Source organism: Anticarsia gemmatalis, chromosome 5, assembly GCF_050436995.1.
Source record: "Anticarsia gemmatalis isolate Benzon Research Colony breed Stoneville strain chromosome 5, ilAntGemm2 primary, whole genome shotgun sequence".
Classification (NCBI taxonomy): Eukaryota; Metazoa; Arthropoda; class Insecta; order Lepidoptera; family Erebidae; genus Anticarsia; species Anticarsia gemmatalis.
Genome location: NC_134749.1, coordinates 5,277,502 through 5,292,071, shown reverse-complemented (window position 1 = coordinate 5,292,071; position 14,570 = coordinate 5,277,502). Strand labels below are relative to the sequence as shown.

General features: G+C 35.2%; 1 protein-coding gene across 3 annotated transcripts; it reads left to right on the top strand.

Moving 5' to 3' along the window:
- The first annotated feature begins 5,531 nt into the window (after positions 1-5,531).
- Positions 5,532-14,136, top strand: LOC142972890 (uncharacterized). 3 transcript variants are annotated; one of them, XM_076114295.1, is made up of 10 exons: positions 5,532-5,617; positions 5,970-6,047; positions 6,468-6,551; positions 6,868-7,107; positions 7,527-7,712; positions 9,331-9,507; positions 11,073-12,461; positions 12,579-13,226; positions 13,662-13,874; positions 13,951-14,136. In XM_076114295.1, the coding sequence occupies exons 1-10, from the start codon at positions 5,551-5,553 to the stop codon at positions 14,013-14,015; spliced, it is 3,147 nt and encodes a 1,048-aa protein (XP_075970410.1). In that variant the 5' UTR covers positions 5,532-5,550; the 3' UTR covers positions 14,016-14,136. The 3 variants fall into 3 exon arrangements, with proteins under 3 accessions (XP_075970410.1, XP_075970408.1, XP_075970411.1); XM_076114293.1 differs by having other exon boundaries at positions 11,073-13,226; XM_076114296.1 differs by lacking the exon at positions 9,331-9,507 and having other exon boundaries at positions 11,073-13,226; positions 13,951-14,135.
- Positions 14,137-14,570: the final 434 nt, after the last annotated feature.

Sequence of the window (14,570 nt, the reverse complement as noted above, 5' to 3'; positions counted from 1 at the left end):
TTTATTTACTTTCATCATTGGCTTTTATTCATATTATTATGATGAATAAAGTGGCGTTATGATGCACTTTCGTTCGTGGCTTAAAACAACAGCGATCACATTTACGGCAGATAAAGACAGGTACTAGGTAGGTTCTATACTTTAGAATATTGAAATTTTATTATGGTGTTCTTGGAGCTTTTAAATAAATATGCATGACTATATAATATTAACCTATCTAGATTCTTTCAGTCGGTGTATTCAGTGTTCAATAGGCAAAGTGCGGCCAGAGGGCGAATAATAAGAGGTAAATGGTACCAACTCGCTGGAGGCACCGATTTTCAAAAATCAATCACTAATGTAGGTGGCACTGATTGTACGAAGGACAACAAAAGACTCGCCTATACAAGTAAAAATAGGATCTCAATACCTTGGTGTCAAATATAAGTTAAATATATCATTATTTTATGAACATGGATAAAAAAATTGAATATTTAGAATCATAAATGCCTAGTTATCATCAGTTTTACACAATACAATTTTAACAAATATTTTTATCATCACATTTTTTTACTTAACTCTGTTTCAATTCCTCAAATTTCAGCATAAATAACTCTAAAAATATATAACGAAGGCATTCACAAAACAATCAAACGTAAAGCCGGAGTTCTGAAAACTATCTTTTTTATCATGAAACTACTAATTGTGCTATATACATATAACTATTGTGGTTTTTCCTCTCTTATTCGTTTATAAAATCCAACTTATCAAACCTCTGATATCAAGACCCCAAGTCTTGCTAGACCAGGCTACAAGAGAAGGTAAAATAATACAGTGATATAATAATTATACCTTTTAAGTAGCATATGTAATTGCTAAAATAAAAATGCCTGGCCCTTACCTTAAAAACATCTAAAATAACTTTACAAAGTCCTAAAATCTACCAGCGATTAACCAATAAAATGTCAATGTTAAAACATTTATTCATTTTACAGAATAGTTGCTTCATGATGGATTATCAAATTTGAGACGGTTCACGTACCCGAGTGGCTGAAGCTCGAGGCAATATCGATATATTTTAAAGTCACCGATCAATCATTCATATTAATGTTATCTATTTAAGCTTTCATATTTTAACGCAAACTAGATTTTATATCTTTAAAATCACCAAACCCGTTTAAAATCATAGCATCATGATTATTATTATTCATTAAGAAAAAGACAACTCCCACACTAAGAATTGCTCTTGTGTCGCGGGGACTCTTTACAAACATACAAACAACGGGCACAAAGTACAAACAGACTCGAAACAATAATTTTTGGATGGCACAAATAATTGTTCCGTGTGGGAATTGAACCCATGACCTCCCGCTGTAATGGTAGCGGCGTGGCGACCTTAACCACTGCGCAACGGAGGCAGTCAAAAACCATTTATACTGAAACCTGCTTTCATAGGCCTTGAAGCATTGCTCTACATTGTGTTAAGTAAAATTGGTGTAATTCTAAACTAAACACATTTTCAATTAGGATTGGCTGTTAACAAATTACATCGGCATACAATCATTTAGTATAACGAAGCCATTTCACGAGCAAATAATACAATATAACAGTAATTTAAACTTCCATTCAGAATATAGTTTAAGCATTTAGTTCGTTAAACTAATCTATGCTTAACTACATTATACTCATTGCATACATTTTCTTGTCGCTCGGTCGTTAAAGAATGTTTCCATATTATTAAAAATTCTTTCAAGCGGCGTCTTTCCGGAATGCATTACAAAATTGAATGAAGATACAAGGCAGTAAGACATTTAAATAGTTCCACCATTAAGCTTCAGCAAAGCTAGACGTGCACGAGCTCGCTCAGTTCTCATGCAAATGGGCATAAAATTTACTGGCATAATTTGTGCACATCCATTCGCCTTATCGTTCTCTGACTTGAAATTAAAACTTATTATGACAGAAATAACAGAATCGTTTACTACTTTTTACAGTTGCCAGTTTAAGAATTTGGAATATTTTTTTGTATAGGTATTGCTAAACGAGTTCTCTGGATTTTTTTTTCAGTTAATAATATAAACAAAAGTAAGGAAAAGGAAACAAGTAGAAATTAACGTATATTTTTGAGGAAATAGTATGCACTTTGTCCTTACTACTAGGAAACTGAAAACGAATTATCATAATAATATCATTAATTATCGCATACACTAACACAACTATACTACTCATTTTGCTACACAAATCACCTTAATTACCTACACGAAACTTAATTTAATATTGTTTCGACCCCATAAAACGAAACATTACAATTTCAAGTATTTTTAAAAACTTACACATAAATTACCTTTCTTCGAAACTCAAGTATTCATAGTGTTTTATAAGGATTATAAAGGTAGTATAATAATGGCGCCGGTGCCACGTCATATTGCTCCAACGGCAATTCATCAAACGTGCAAGGTACTATCGATCACGCCAACGCTGTTAATGCACCGACAAATTAATGATTCCTTCAAAACACTGCCATCGTATTATTACCCTAATGAAATTCCCCTATCGAAGCAAATTATCACGTAGCTACGTGTACCACGCAATTGCTCAGCAAATTACTTTTCGAGACGTAAACTTTACTGTTACACCGAAAAATTATTCATTAAACTTGCAATTAACCGATTTTCTGAACAATAAAAGTTTATAATTGTAATTATGCCTGTCTGTGGTCTTCGGTTTAATTATTCGAAGCTGGCTTTGAACCCAATTTTCAAGTACTTGATAAATTCAATAGAGATTCAGTAATCGTTTTTATTAATAACTTTTGTAATCTAAATGTAACTGAATATATTTTCTATGTAATCAAAAGTGCTTTGCTAATAGGTTTCAAAATTGCAAATGCATTGTTTGACTTTATTAGATTTGAGTTGGATATAAACTTTATAAGTTTAGTCTAACGCAACTAGAGTGGCAAAATTTACATATTATAAGTTTAAAAAAATCCTGTCTTAGAACATTCTAACTTTAATTAAAACACTTTTAAAGATTACTTGTAAATTATTAATGAGCATTTGCTTAATGTTTTAATTAAATTTTAACAATATTTTTCAGCCGATATTAAAACAAGTTGGACATTAACAGCGTCATAAAATATTTAATATTGTACACGAACCTGTATATCAAATAAAATGTTGAACTTGCGTCAAATAAAAGACGTAGTTACGATTTCTTTGTCCAAGTGGAAACATAATTTGATTTATTTTTTCATTTCCGACAGTTCATTTATTTGATGGAAACAAAAATTATGTTGTAGAGCAATTGTAGCAAGTTAATGGAAGGCAGCATATGCCCAGGTCAGTCCGCCCCCACGATTCATTCCACTCGTATCTGATTCTAGCACGCGCTTTTTGAATCAACCGCCTACCTCAGTGCACTCGCCTAATACAAAATCACGAAACTTTTTTTCACGTCATGTGGTTTACAGCGAATGTATGACAAATCGTTTATAAAATACTAAGTGACAATCTTAACTATAGTTTGTATAGCACAAACTAAGCAATCATGCTCTTATGCAATTATGTTTATGAAAATTAAATATAATCTAAGTACCAAATTATCTGTAATATGACATTATGTTTTATTATGTCATATGATAACAATGCAATTTATTGTGTACAAAATACGCGCATTCGCGCATACGAGATATTTTTTGGTAAAGTAATTACGATCAAAAAATGTAAAAAAATAAATAACCAGTGACTTAGATCACATTGAACAACATAATATCAAACGTCCACACTCTATCATAGATATCAGAATCAGCTTCCTTACAGAACTAACAGCTAACAGACGTCGTACTTCACGCAACACTAACAAGTGGGCACGAGCCTTCCGTCACAGTCAAGAGGCCCCGAGATGAGAAGTCACGTACAACCCAATACTGAGAGTGAGGAGTGAGAAGTGAGGCTACGGTAAATGATTACATTTCATGAAAGGCTTCCCGCAAAACAAAGTGCTAAAGTTTTGGCAGAGCCATTTAGCAACAGTCCATTATTAGAAAACTTTAAAGATAAACGTCCGTTTGTACACACTCATAAATATGGAATCTTTTGTAAATCGCCTCTTTAAATATTGTTTGATAAACATTCAGTAGTCTGACATCTTAATTTGCTAAATATTTTCTTCATTTTTGTAAGGTAATATTACGCCCACAGATATCGTTTGTAAATCATTGTTTATAATATTGAGTATACTATTTTATTACAAATACAAAATACCTGATAAAAGCTCTACTCCAGAATAAGTTTTCGATTACAAATATTGTACCTACTCAAATTGTTATTATTTCCTATGACCTAGAATAATTTTCCAGAGTTTGGTTGTTTACGGCAAAAAAGGGTCGTATCGTTATTTATTCGTAAACCTTGAAGTATGATACAATGGAACGAAAGAAAGTTTTGTAAATATAATCATTTGCTTAGTCTAGACACACAAACAAATTGATGGCGTCTGTCTGAGAATTTAAAATATAAACATCTGTACCCGGCTCTATATTTTTTTATCGCTACGTTTCAACGAAAGTTGTAAAGACTTTTTTGTCTTAAACTTGTAAAAGGCTGATCCTAATCTAATGGGCCAGTCCCTAGAGTTAAATAAAATGTAACTGGTTTATGTTACGTCGATTATTGGCGATTTCATCTTGTCCTAAATGCGTTCTACATATTTTATTAGGTGATCTTGAATTACATTTCGGTGTCCGTGACATAAAACGTTTCTTAGTACTTTTTTATGTTGTTTACTGTTTCAACTTTATTTTAGTTATTGTAATTTTACAAATTTAATCTGTTCTTTGGCTTCAATACAAATAAGAACGTATCGTAAAAAAATAATACTTCATAACATACCTACATAATTTAGAGTTTGCTTCATTAATTTTCAAATAAAAATAATAAAATTATTACATAGAAAACAATGCTATTTTTAGAAACAAAAGTCTCATATTTCTATGAAATTGTGCTATTTAACGGAACGCAAACAATTTCTCTCACATTGCAAAAAATATGCTAAGGCGATTATTGTTAAAGCGTTTTTCTTACGTTTACGCTAAGCCAGCGATGTATAAAGATATAAATCATGAAACCTAGGAACGTAAAACTACCTGAATTTAAAAAGACGTTTAAGATTTTCTCTAATAGCACAAGTTCTTTTCAACCCCTTTTGTAAAAGTTTTAGTTGTATAATGTCAAAGGCTATAATATAAAATAGTTTTTAGGTTAAAGACACGTCATTGAAAAGATTTAGGCTAGAGGCTATTGAAACTCGAGTGAACAATGAGGCTACGTTTTTAAACTTAAGCTAAAGAATATTGATAGGTACTTATTTTTGCCCAAAAATAACAATCAATAAGTCTGCGTCGAGTAATTAAATGACTTTTTATTTAACAATAAACTGTTAATCAGTAACTGTATCTAGATTATAGCCTAACATCCGCAATTTTATAGGAATTGAACATCGTAAAATGTGTGTATAAAAGGAGGGGTCGTTTGATAATAGATACACTTGGACTAATAGTGAGTAGTGACAATGTGGAAGTCACTACTTTCATTAGCCATTTTGGCTAATTTACTTATTATAGTGTCAGCGTCGTCTGGTACGGTGCATTTTTTATTTGTGTAATATTGCTTTAATAAGGGCTTTCGTTTTTGATCAGCTAGTTGATTGTCGTGAATTGTGTATTAAACAAAATGTTATTTGAATAGCAAAGATACAAATGATCGATTATAATGATATTTTCTTAAACTTATGCAAAAAAGAAACGTTTTTTTATTCTGCAAGTACCTAAGTGTTATATTATGTTAACATAGAAAATAGTTAAATGGTTGAACTTTTTACCGTTACCGTCACGTTTCAAGTGAGAAATTTTGTTAAACTGAAATGCAACGTCGAATACCCCCAAAAGTATCACATTCAAAATGTTTTAAACGTTAATGGAATTGTTTCAGCTAAATACAAAGATACTCATACAATAATTAAGACAATTGCCACCTCCAACAGTTCAGCTTCTTCTGATGCAAACGCAGGTAAGGTTTCAATTTACGTATTAAAAAAAATAATTATATAATTCAACTCTTCGCCTGATAACAAAAGAGGAGCTCTGGGCTTGCTTTGTTGAACAAGTGCGTGAAGGACAATTTTAACTTAATATTATCATATTTAATTTAATTATCGCCATGAGTGCTGTCCTTTGATTCTCTTTAGTCGGTACTAACGAGTATCGTGAGTTTGACATTTAAAATCTATGCAAAAATAGTTCCGCCGACGTTCACTACAGGCGCTGCTCAAATATTGATAGCTGGCCGGTTGTCAATAGATGACAAAAGAAGAAAACGCCTGAATATTATCAACAAATTAATTACATCGTATTTATCAAACTTCAATTTGTAAAATTTACTTTAGTTCATTCATAACATTCTTTGTGTATAACGCTTGTTTGTGTTCAGGAGATGGACAAGCAGGAGCTTCAGCGGCGGCTGCAGCAGGAGCTAGTATCACTACTATCGTAAAAACTCATCACCACACTGTCAGTAAGTATTAATTAAAAAATAGTCAGAATGAAACGACGGACGATTTCTTCGGAATGATACTCGTTTAGGACTGTTTTACTTTTCTGACTTAAAGTTTCGCGTTGTTACGTTTGAGTTATTAGTAGTAGGTAGTTACGTAGTTTGTAAATATCATGCCTTTACTTATTCAACAAACCTCGTCTAGTTTTGGTCTACAATTTCGAGAAAAATAAGTAAGTAATAAATGTTCTTACTGCATTTTTATCATTGAATATATCGCTCTTTTATATTTGTATAAGTATGTATTTCTTACTATACTATTTTTCAAACATTCTAGAAAAGTGCGCTGTACACGAAAAATACGTAAAGTGCCCAGCAAGACGCTGTCAACCGCAAGTTTGCGAACATGTTGGCTTCCCACTGTGCTCATCTCACGAAGAGAAGTATCACCACGGAAGGAAAGGGAGGATAATGCATGAAGATACCGACAAAGAGTGTCATGGGCCCCCGGCATGCGTTTGTATTGATAACTATGTGAGAAACGATGAGGGCGTTTGCATACCTGTTGAAGAATGCCGTGAGTGTTCTATGTTATTTATCTAATATATAAAATTCTCGCGTCACAGTTTTCGTTACCGTACTCCTCCGAAACGGCTTGACCGATTCTCATGAAATTTTGTGAGCATATTGAATAGGACTGAGAATCAGCCAACATCTTTTCATGCCCCTAAGTGACACTTTTTTTTAATTTTTATGGCAAAACAACGTTTGCCGGGTCAGCTAGTATGTTTGTAACATTAGGGTTAAGTTTCCAGTAGAGATAAGGTGGTAAGGCAGTGCGTAGCAATAGGATTGCGGACAGTACAGTGTTCATATCAGTAATTCTATTGGAGACGTTTTCTCTCGCCACCAGTCTGCCTCATCGTAGCCACAATATAACATAGTATATTATATTTCACAAAAGTATATGACATTATGAACTTTCTCGTCTTTCAGCGTCATGTGGCAATGACAAGAATGCCACGTTCGGTTGCGGTGTTAACTGCGGCAGACGTTGTTCCAACTACATGAAAGAGGATGTAGCCTGTGTAACAGACATTTGCTATGAGAACAGCTGTGATTGCAAAAAGGATTATGTATTCGATGATTACACTGGCAAGTGCGTCCTTCCAGAGGATTGCAGTAAGTAGAATTTGTTTCTATTCCGAGCTATAAAACGTTTCGATTGATCGTTGATCAAGTGCACGTATGGCGCAGTGGTTAAAGTGGTCACCGCAATAACCGTAGCACCACGTGTGGTGGGTTCGAATCCCACTCGGGACAACTATTTGTGTAATGAGCCTGGTTGTTAATTTATCTATATATGTATGTATTTAAAAGTATATAAGTATGTTCACAAGCTATTTGGTTACCATAAAACCAGCTCTTAGTTTAGAATCAAATGACCGTGTATGAGTTGCCCAATAAAATATTATAAAAAAGGATAATTTGCGTAAGTGAAACTAAAGGTGACGAAACACCTGGAAACATAAAGTTTACTACCATTGCCAAATATTCAACGTCTTTTAAAATATATTACAAAGAAAAATCTTTTGATCTTATAATAGTATTAAAGAAAACTATAAAAGTAGTTATCATAAAACTAAAATATCAAACAGCAGTTACTATATGTGTTAAGTGCAATAACTGAAGTAGATAGTGCACTTAGACAAATTGCACATTACGCAATAGTGCCCACTGAACACAGTATAAATAGGCCGTGTTCATCGCAACTGCTTTTACATTAATTTTATAGCTTATTAGCTATTAGCTAAGAATTTCCGCCACGGGGAGAAACTATGTAACGTAGTAATAAAACCACTTTTATAAAGTTGTCATTGTATTGATATCACATAATGAAAACGAATTGTAGTAATAACAAACAACAAAACAAAAAAATGTTCAAAATTTAATTCTTATATGAAACTGATAAGCACTTGAATGATAATTAATTAGACCAGACTACGGACATCATGTAACTGAGTATTTATTAATAAATCTGCTAAAATAGAAATCAGCTAACTGAATTTAGCTTAGACGAACATTTTAATATACTTACGGGTTTTGAACAATATATTGTTATAAGTTGCATTAATTTATATATTATTCAAAAAAAATGCTAATGCTAATAGTATATGAAATCACAGAAATCAGATATAATGTTAAAAATAGAGATAATAATAATTAATTATATAGTTATCTTACTCATGCGTGTGAATTTTTAAAAAGTAGCATTGGTAACTTTTCAAAGGCCGTACTAAGTTTTGGATAAGTGTGTTTAATATTCGGCATATTATATTGTGAACTGAACTTTTTTGGATTCAATTTAATAACGAGAAATATTGGAATTCAAACTACCAATTCATTTTAATTATTGCGTTCAGTGTTCGGTTCAATGAAAATAGTTTGTCAGACGTATGAATAAACAATGAACGTCTGTTGATATATTATTATGAAACGCCTGTTATTACGTTTATAGCTAATCTTGTCAGAAAATAATTCATTTCGCGACGACTTTGTAGGGACGAGTCAATCTTTATATATATAATTCTCCGTAAGTGTGTATGTCACTGAACTTCTCTTAAACGACTGGACCGATTTTGATGCAATTTTTTGTGTGTATTCAAAGGGATCTGAGAATGGTTTAGATTCACAATTTTGTCCGCTGGACAATGTTTTTTTATTTAATTTCTATGGCAAAACAACGTTTGCCGGGTCAGCTAGTTTTCATATAAAACCAAGATATTGTTTTTTATGATAGCGTCTACTTGCGGAATCAATGAAGTCTACGACAAGTGTGCGAATAGTGGTTGTCGTAAGTGGGACTGCTCGCCATATATCTTCTGTATGTATCCTTCACAATGTGAACCGGGATGCATTTGTCGAGATAACTATTCGCGAGCGAAAAATGGTACTTGCATTCCTGAGGATCAATGTAGTAAGTAATTTACTTTGAATTTAAGAAGTTAGTTGCAGATCAAAATTTCGAATTTGAAATGAACGATTATAATTTTCTACGCATACACTAAACATAAAATTTTACGAATTCCCCAAACGGCAGTTAGAAACTACCAGTTACGATTCCTACAAACTTATTTGTTTCATGCAGTTTCGTACATTTTTTTGCATGTATTATGTTAACAAATGGAATGTTATTCGAGTTAATACATGTACATGTAAAATGAAACTGTTTCGGATACGCTTTTGTTATCCCTAGGTTAGATACATTCTACGATACCCACGAGAAGTGATGGCGCCTATTCTAAGCCCCGGCTATACAGTGGGGATACATAATAGTAGAGATTTTATTTATTAAAGCATGTACGCCTAAAGTACGACAAAGCTTTCAAGGGAGGCTATTTGGCCGAGTAAAATATAGCACGTTGATACAAAACGACGGTCGAGTAAGATATTTCTCTCTTAATTCTATTGAATTATTTACCTGAACCTCTTTTTCTGGTTTTGTGGATACACAAAACTTGTTTTTTTATCGTTGTTCGTTGGTCATAAAACTTTTTACGGCTTATTTATAACTACTTGTATCACACGACTTTACTTGAATTATCTTTAGACAGAACATTAAAGGAATGCTAAGCAACCTAAAGGACCTAGCTTTTATTCTAGTTTTTAGTCTTTATTAAAATTGGCACGGAAATTGCCCTTATAATGGACAATTCCATATAAATGAACATAATTTTGCTATTGACTTTAACTTTTATTTATTTATTTATTTAACTTTTCTTTCATAGATATTGTAGTTTAGGTTTAACGTAAAACATTATATGTATACTAAAAATAGTAAATTGTTTCTTAAACATGCAATGAAATACGTAGTAATTAAATAATAAAATCGTTCTTAATACCTTTATATGTTACACACCTATCTTAAAAAAGAGGAAAAATCCCTTTTTGTTTACCTATCTACTGTGATGTAAACGTAAAGACTAATACTTAACATATTTATTTAGTCGAACAACGAACATTTCTTATATATCGTTTAGCTCCACGGATTAATGGGGTATTTTAATAAATTTTAAAATGTATTTAACTTCGAGTAGGTTCTTAAATTCTACTGTAATTAAATTGTTAATTATTTAGCAGGCACAACGTTCTTAAGTGGAAATAAGATAACGTAAACGAACGCTTATAAAAGGGTTTATGAAATTTTCGGCATCTTCAATTACCATACAAAGGGGGTAACTTCCACGTCTGTAGCCAATTCTGCCAAATTCATGCAAGGGTTGAACGATTTTACATAACGATTTCAAGCTTTTCTACTCAATACAATTATTATATGATACTTCTTTAACATATATTTTTTTATTTTTACTGGATCATAATTAATCCATTGTAGCATTTGCATTATCATAAAAACAAAACTTATACTAAAGTCTTACTAATAAAATAAATGGGAAAAAAATCAGTTGACATTAAAAAACACAAAAATAATATAATATATGATCATTATATTTGATATGAAACTTTACTATTACTACTTTTCAGGCAATCAAAACGCTCCAGAGCCTACAAGTGGCACAGGAACCCCTGGAGATAATGAAAGTGGAGAAGATCCTTGCGATGGGTGCAATGGAGACTGCCAGCAGCCAGATCCAATGGACGACAAAGATATGGAAGGAGGCGACGACGACGACAATGATAACGAAAATCAGTGTCCCACAGACACCACTGAGAAACCTACTTCCTCAACCAATCCATCGGAAGCAACCAATCAAACTGAAGATACAAAGGCCACAGATCAACCAGAAACGGAGCCAACTGAGCCACCCAGTCCGGCGCCATGTGATCCCGATACACAAGAGCCTGGTTCCCCGACAATGGATACAGTAACCGATGAACCGAGTAAGGAGCCGACTCCGGAGGGAACGGATCCAGGAGACAAAAACTCACCTACCGAGGCGCCAGAACCCGAACCCTTGACTAAGAAACCCAAAAAACATAAACATACCAAGTCCCCGAGTCCGGACCCAACTCCAGAAGGAACTGATCCAGGAGACACCAACTCACCTACCGAGGGGCCAACACCCGACCCCATGACCAAGAATCCCAAAAAACATAAGCCTACCAAGTCCCCGAGTCCGGAGCCGACTCCAGAAGGAACTGATCCAGGAGACACCAACTCACCTACCGAGGGGCCAACACCCGACCCCATGACCAAGAATCCCAAAAAACATAAGCCTACCAAGTCCCCGAGTCCGGAGCCGACTCCAGAAGGAACTGATCCAGGAGACACCAACTCACCTACCGAGGGGCCAACACCCGACCCCATGACCAAGAATCCCAAAAAACATAAACCTACCAAGTCCCCGAGTCCGGAGCCGACTCCAGAAGGAACTGATCCAGGAGACACCAACTCACCTACCGAGGGGCCAACACCCGACCCCATGACCAAGAATCCCAAAAAACATAAGCCTACCAAGTCCCCGAGTCCGGAGCCGACTCCAGAAGGAACTGATCCAGGAGACACCAACTCACCTACCGAGGGGCCAACACCCGACCCCATGACCAAGAATCCCAAAAAACATAAACCTACCAAGTCCCCGAGTCCGGAGCCGACTCCAGAAGGAACTGATCCAGGAGACACCAACTCACCTACCAAAGCGCCAGAACCCGAACCCATGACTAAGAAACCCAAAAAACCTAAACCTTCGAAGTCTCCGAGTCCGGAGCCGACTCCAGAAGGAACTGATCCAGGAGACACCAACTCACCTACCGAGGGGCCAGAACCCGATCCCATGACTAAGAATCCCAAAAAACATAAACCTACCAAGTCCCCGAGTCCGGACCCAACTCCAGAAGGAACTGATCCAGGAGACACTAACTCACCTACCGAGGCGCCAGAACCCGAACCCATGTCTAAGAAACCCAAAAAACCTAAACCTTCGAAGTCTCCGAGTCCGGAGCCGACTCCAGAAGGAACTGATCCAGGAGACACCAACTCACCTACCGAGGGGCCAACACCCGACCCCATGACTAAGAATCCCAAAAAACATAAACCTACCAAGTCCCCGAGTCCGGACCCAACTCCAGAAGGAACTGATCCAGGAGACACCAACTCACCTACCGAGGGGCCAACACCCGACCCCATGACCAAGAATCCCAAAAAACATAAACCTACCAAGTCCCCGAGTCCGGAGCCGACTCCAGAAGGAACTGATCCAGGAGACACCAACTCACCTACCGAGGGGCCAACACCCGACCCCATGACCAAGAATCCCAAAAAACATAAACCTACCAAGTCCCCGAGTCCGGAGCCGACTCCAGAAGGAACTGATCCAGGAGACACCAACTCACCTACCGAGGGGCCAACACCCGACCCCATGACTAAGAATCCCAAAAAACATAAACCTACCAAGTCCCCGAGTCCGGACCCAACTCCAGAAGGAACTGATCCAGGAGACACCAACTCACCTACCGAGGGGCCAGAACCCGATCCAATGACTAAGAAACCCAAAAAACCTAAACCTACCAAGTCCCCGAGTCCGGATCCAACGCCAGAAGGAACTCATCCAGGAGAAACCAACTCACCTACTGAGGAACCAGAAACAGACTCCACCCCAAAACAAACCAAAGAATCAACGCCGACTAGCAAAGAGTCTGAAGGTACAACTGAACCCAGTAACAACAACCCAACAACAGGTAAGTAAAGTAATTGTTTAAATACTTTTACAGTTGGGAGTAAAAAAACTACAGGGAAAAAAAGTCATGCAAAGCACGGTTATACAACGCTTTTGTTAACCATGATGAAGTCTTGTCTTATCATCTTCATCATCATCAAAGACCTGAATCAATAGATTAATATAGCCCAAGGACGATTAAAATGAGTCTTTTGTGGGCATTCATTGTGACATATTATTGTAACAAAAACAATTTAATACGTAAAAAATTTCCTTACCATTAGTACGGGGTAGACTGTCTTTTCATACTAAGTATTTTTATTACTGTTGCAACTTGAAATCAAAATAATACGGTTGCCATTGCTTTTCAGCAACGAACAAAAGTGTACCAATTTTACTTACGTGAACTTAATCAATTTTGAGTGTAATAATTAAACATTAACATACGCCTTTGCAGGATCTGGTGGATCAAAACGATGCAAAGTTAAACATGAAAAATACTACAAGTGTCTTCCCTCATGTCCCGAGCATACTTGCAGCGATTTTATGAATGGTAACACTGCCTCGTGTAATAAAAAAGACAGACCAGAAATCTGTAAACCAGGATGTAGGTGCCATACCGGGCATTACAGAAACTCGCAAGGACAATGTGTGAGAGGAAAGAAATGCAGTAAGTTCATTGTAGCAAAAACCATAATGAGTGAGAAAAACGCGCATAAATTAATCGATTATTTTTACTTTCACAGGAAGATCCATGGAATCTTCAATAATGACAACGATGGAGAGTACAAGCAAAGCCGATCTCAATTAGTAGATTAATTTCTTTGTAAATAGCCAGCCCACTAAGCAAGCTCTTTGAAAAAGTTCAACAAAATATGCTTTGAATTGTCAACAAGTTTCTTGCTGTTAAAAGTCATACATTTATTTATTATTAAAGCTAATTCAGGAGAATAATAAATTAAACATTGGAATATTGTACATTTGTAGTTTTTAATCCTTACCATCCAAATTATTCTAATAACTTATATTTCTGATACCTTGGATTCAGAAATGTCAGTCGGCATAAAATTGAAACTTATAAATTATATTTATGACACTGATGTCATTGGTATTGGCCTGCAAAAGCCTCAGCTCCTTACATCTTATCACGTTAATACATAAAAAATAAGTAAATAAGTATATGAAATATTATCTTGTACCCGTCACTTCAGCCGAGTAAAAAGATTTTCCAATTCTGTGTGTTATTCTGGGAGGTAAACCATGTGTGTGCCAAATTTTATCAAAATCTGTTAAATAGTTTTGGCATCATAGAATAATTAACTTCCATTCAAACATCCAAAATTTGCATTTTTTATTAATAATTTGT

Bases quoted from the DNA above. Each gene is read 5' to 3' on its own strand.
- LOC142972890 (XM_076114293.1), top strand. From the start codon at position 5,551: ATGTGGAAGTCACTACTTTCATTAGCCATTTTGGCTAATTTACTTATT. The intron at 9,508-11,072 runs GTAAGTAATTTA...ACTACTTTTCAG, and splicing joins CATTCCTGAGGATCAATGTA to GCAATCAAAACGCTCCAGAG. The intron at 13,227-13,661 runs GTAAGTAAAGTA...ACGCCTTTGCAG, and splicing joins TAACAACAACCCAACAACAG to GATCTGGTGGATCAAAACGA.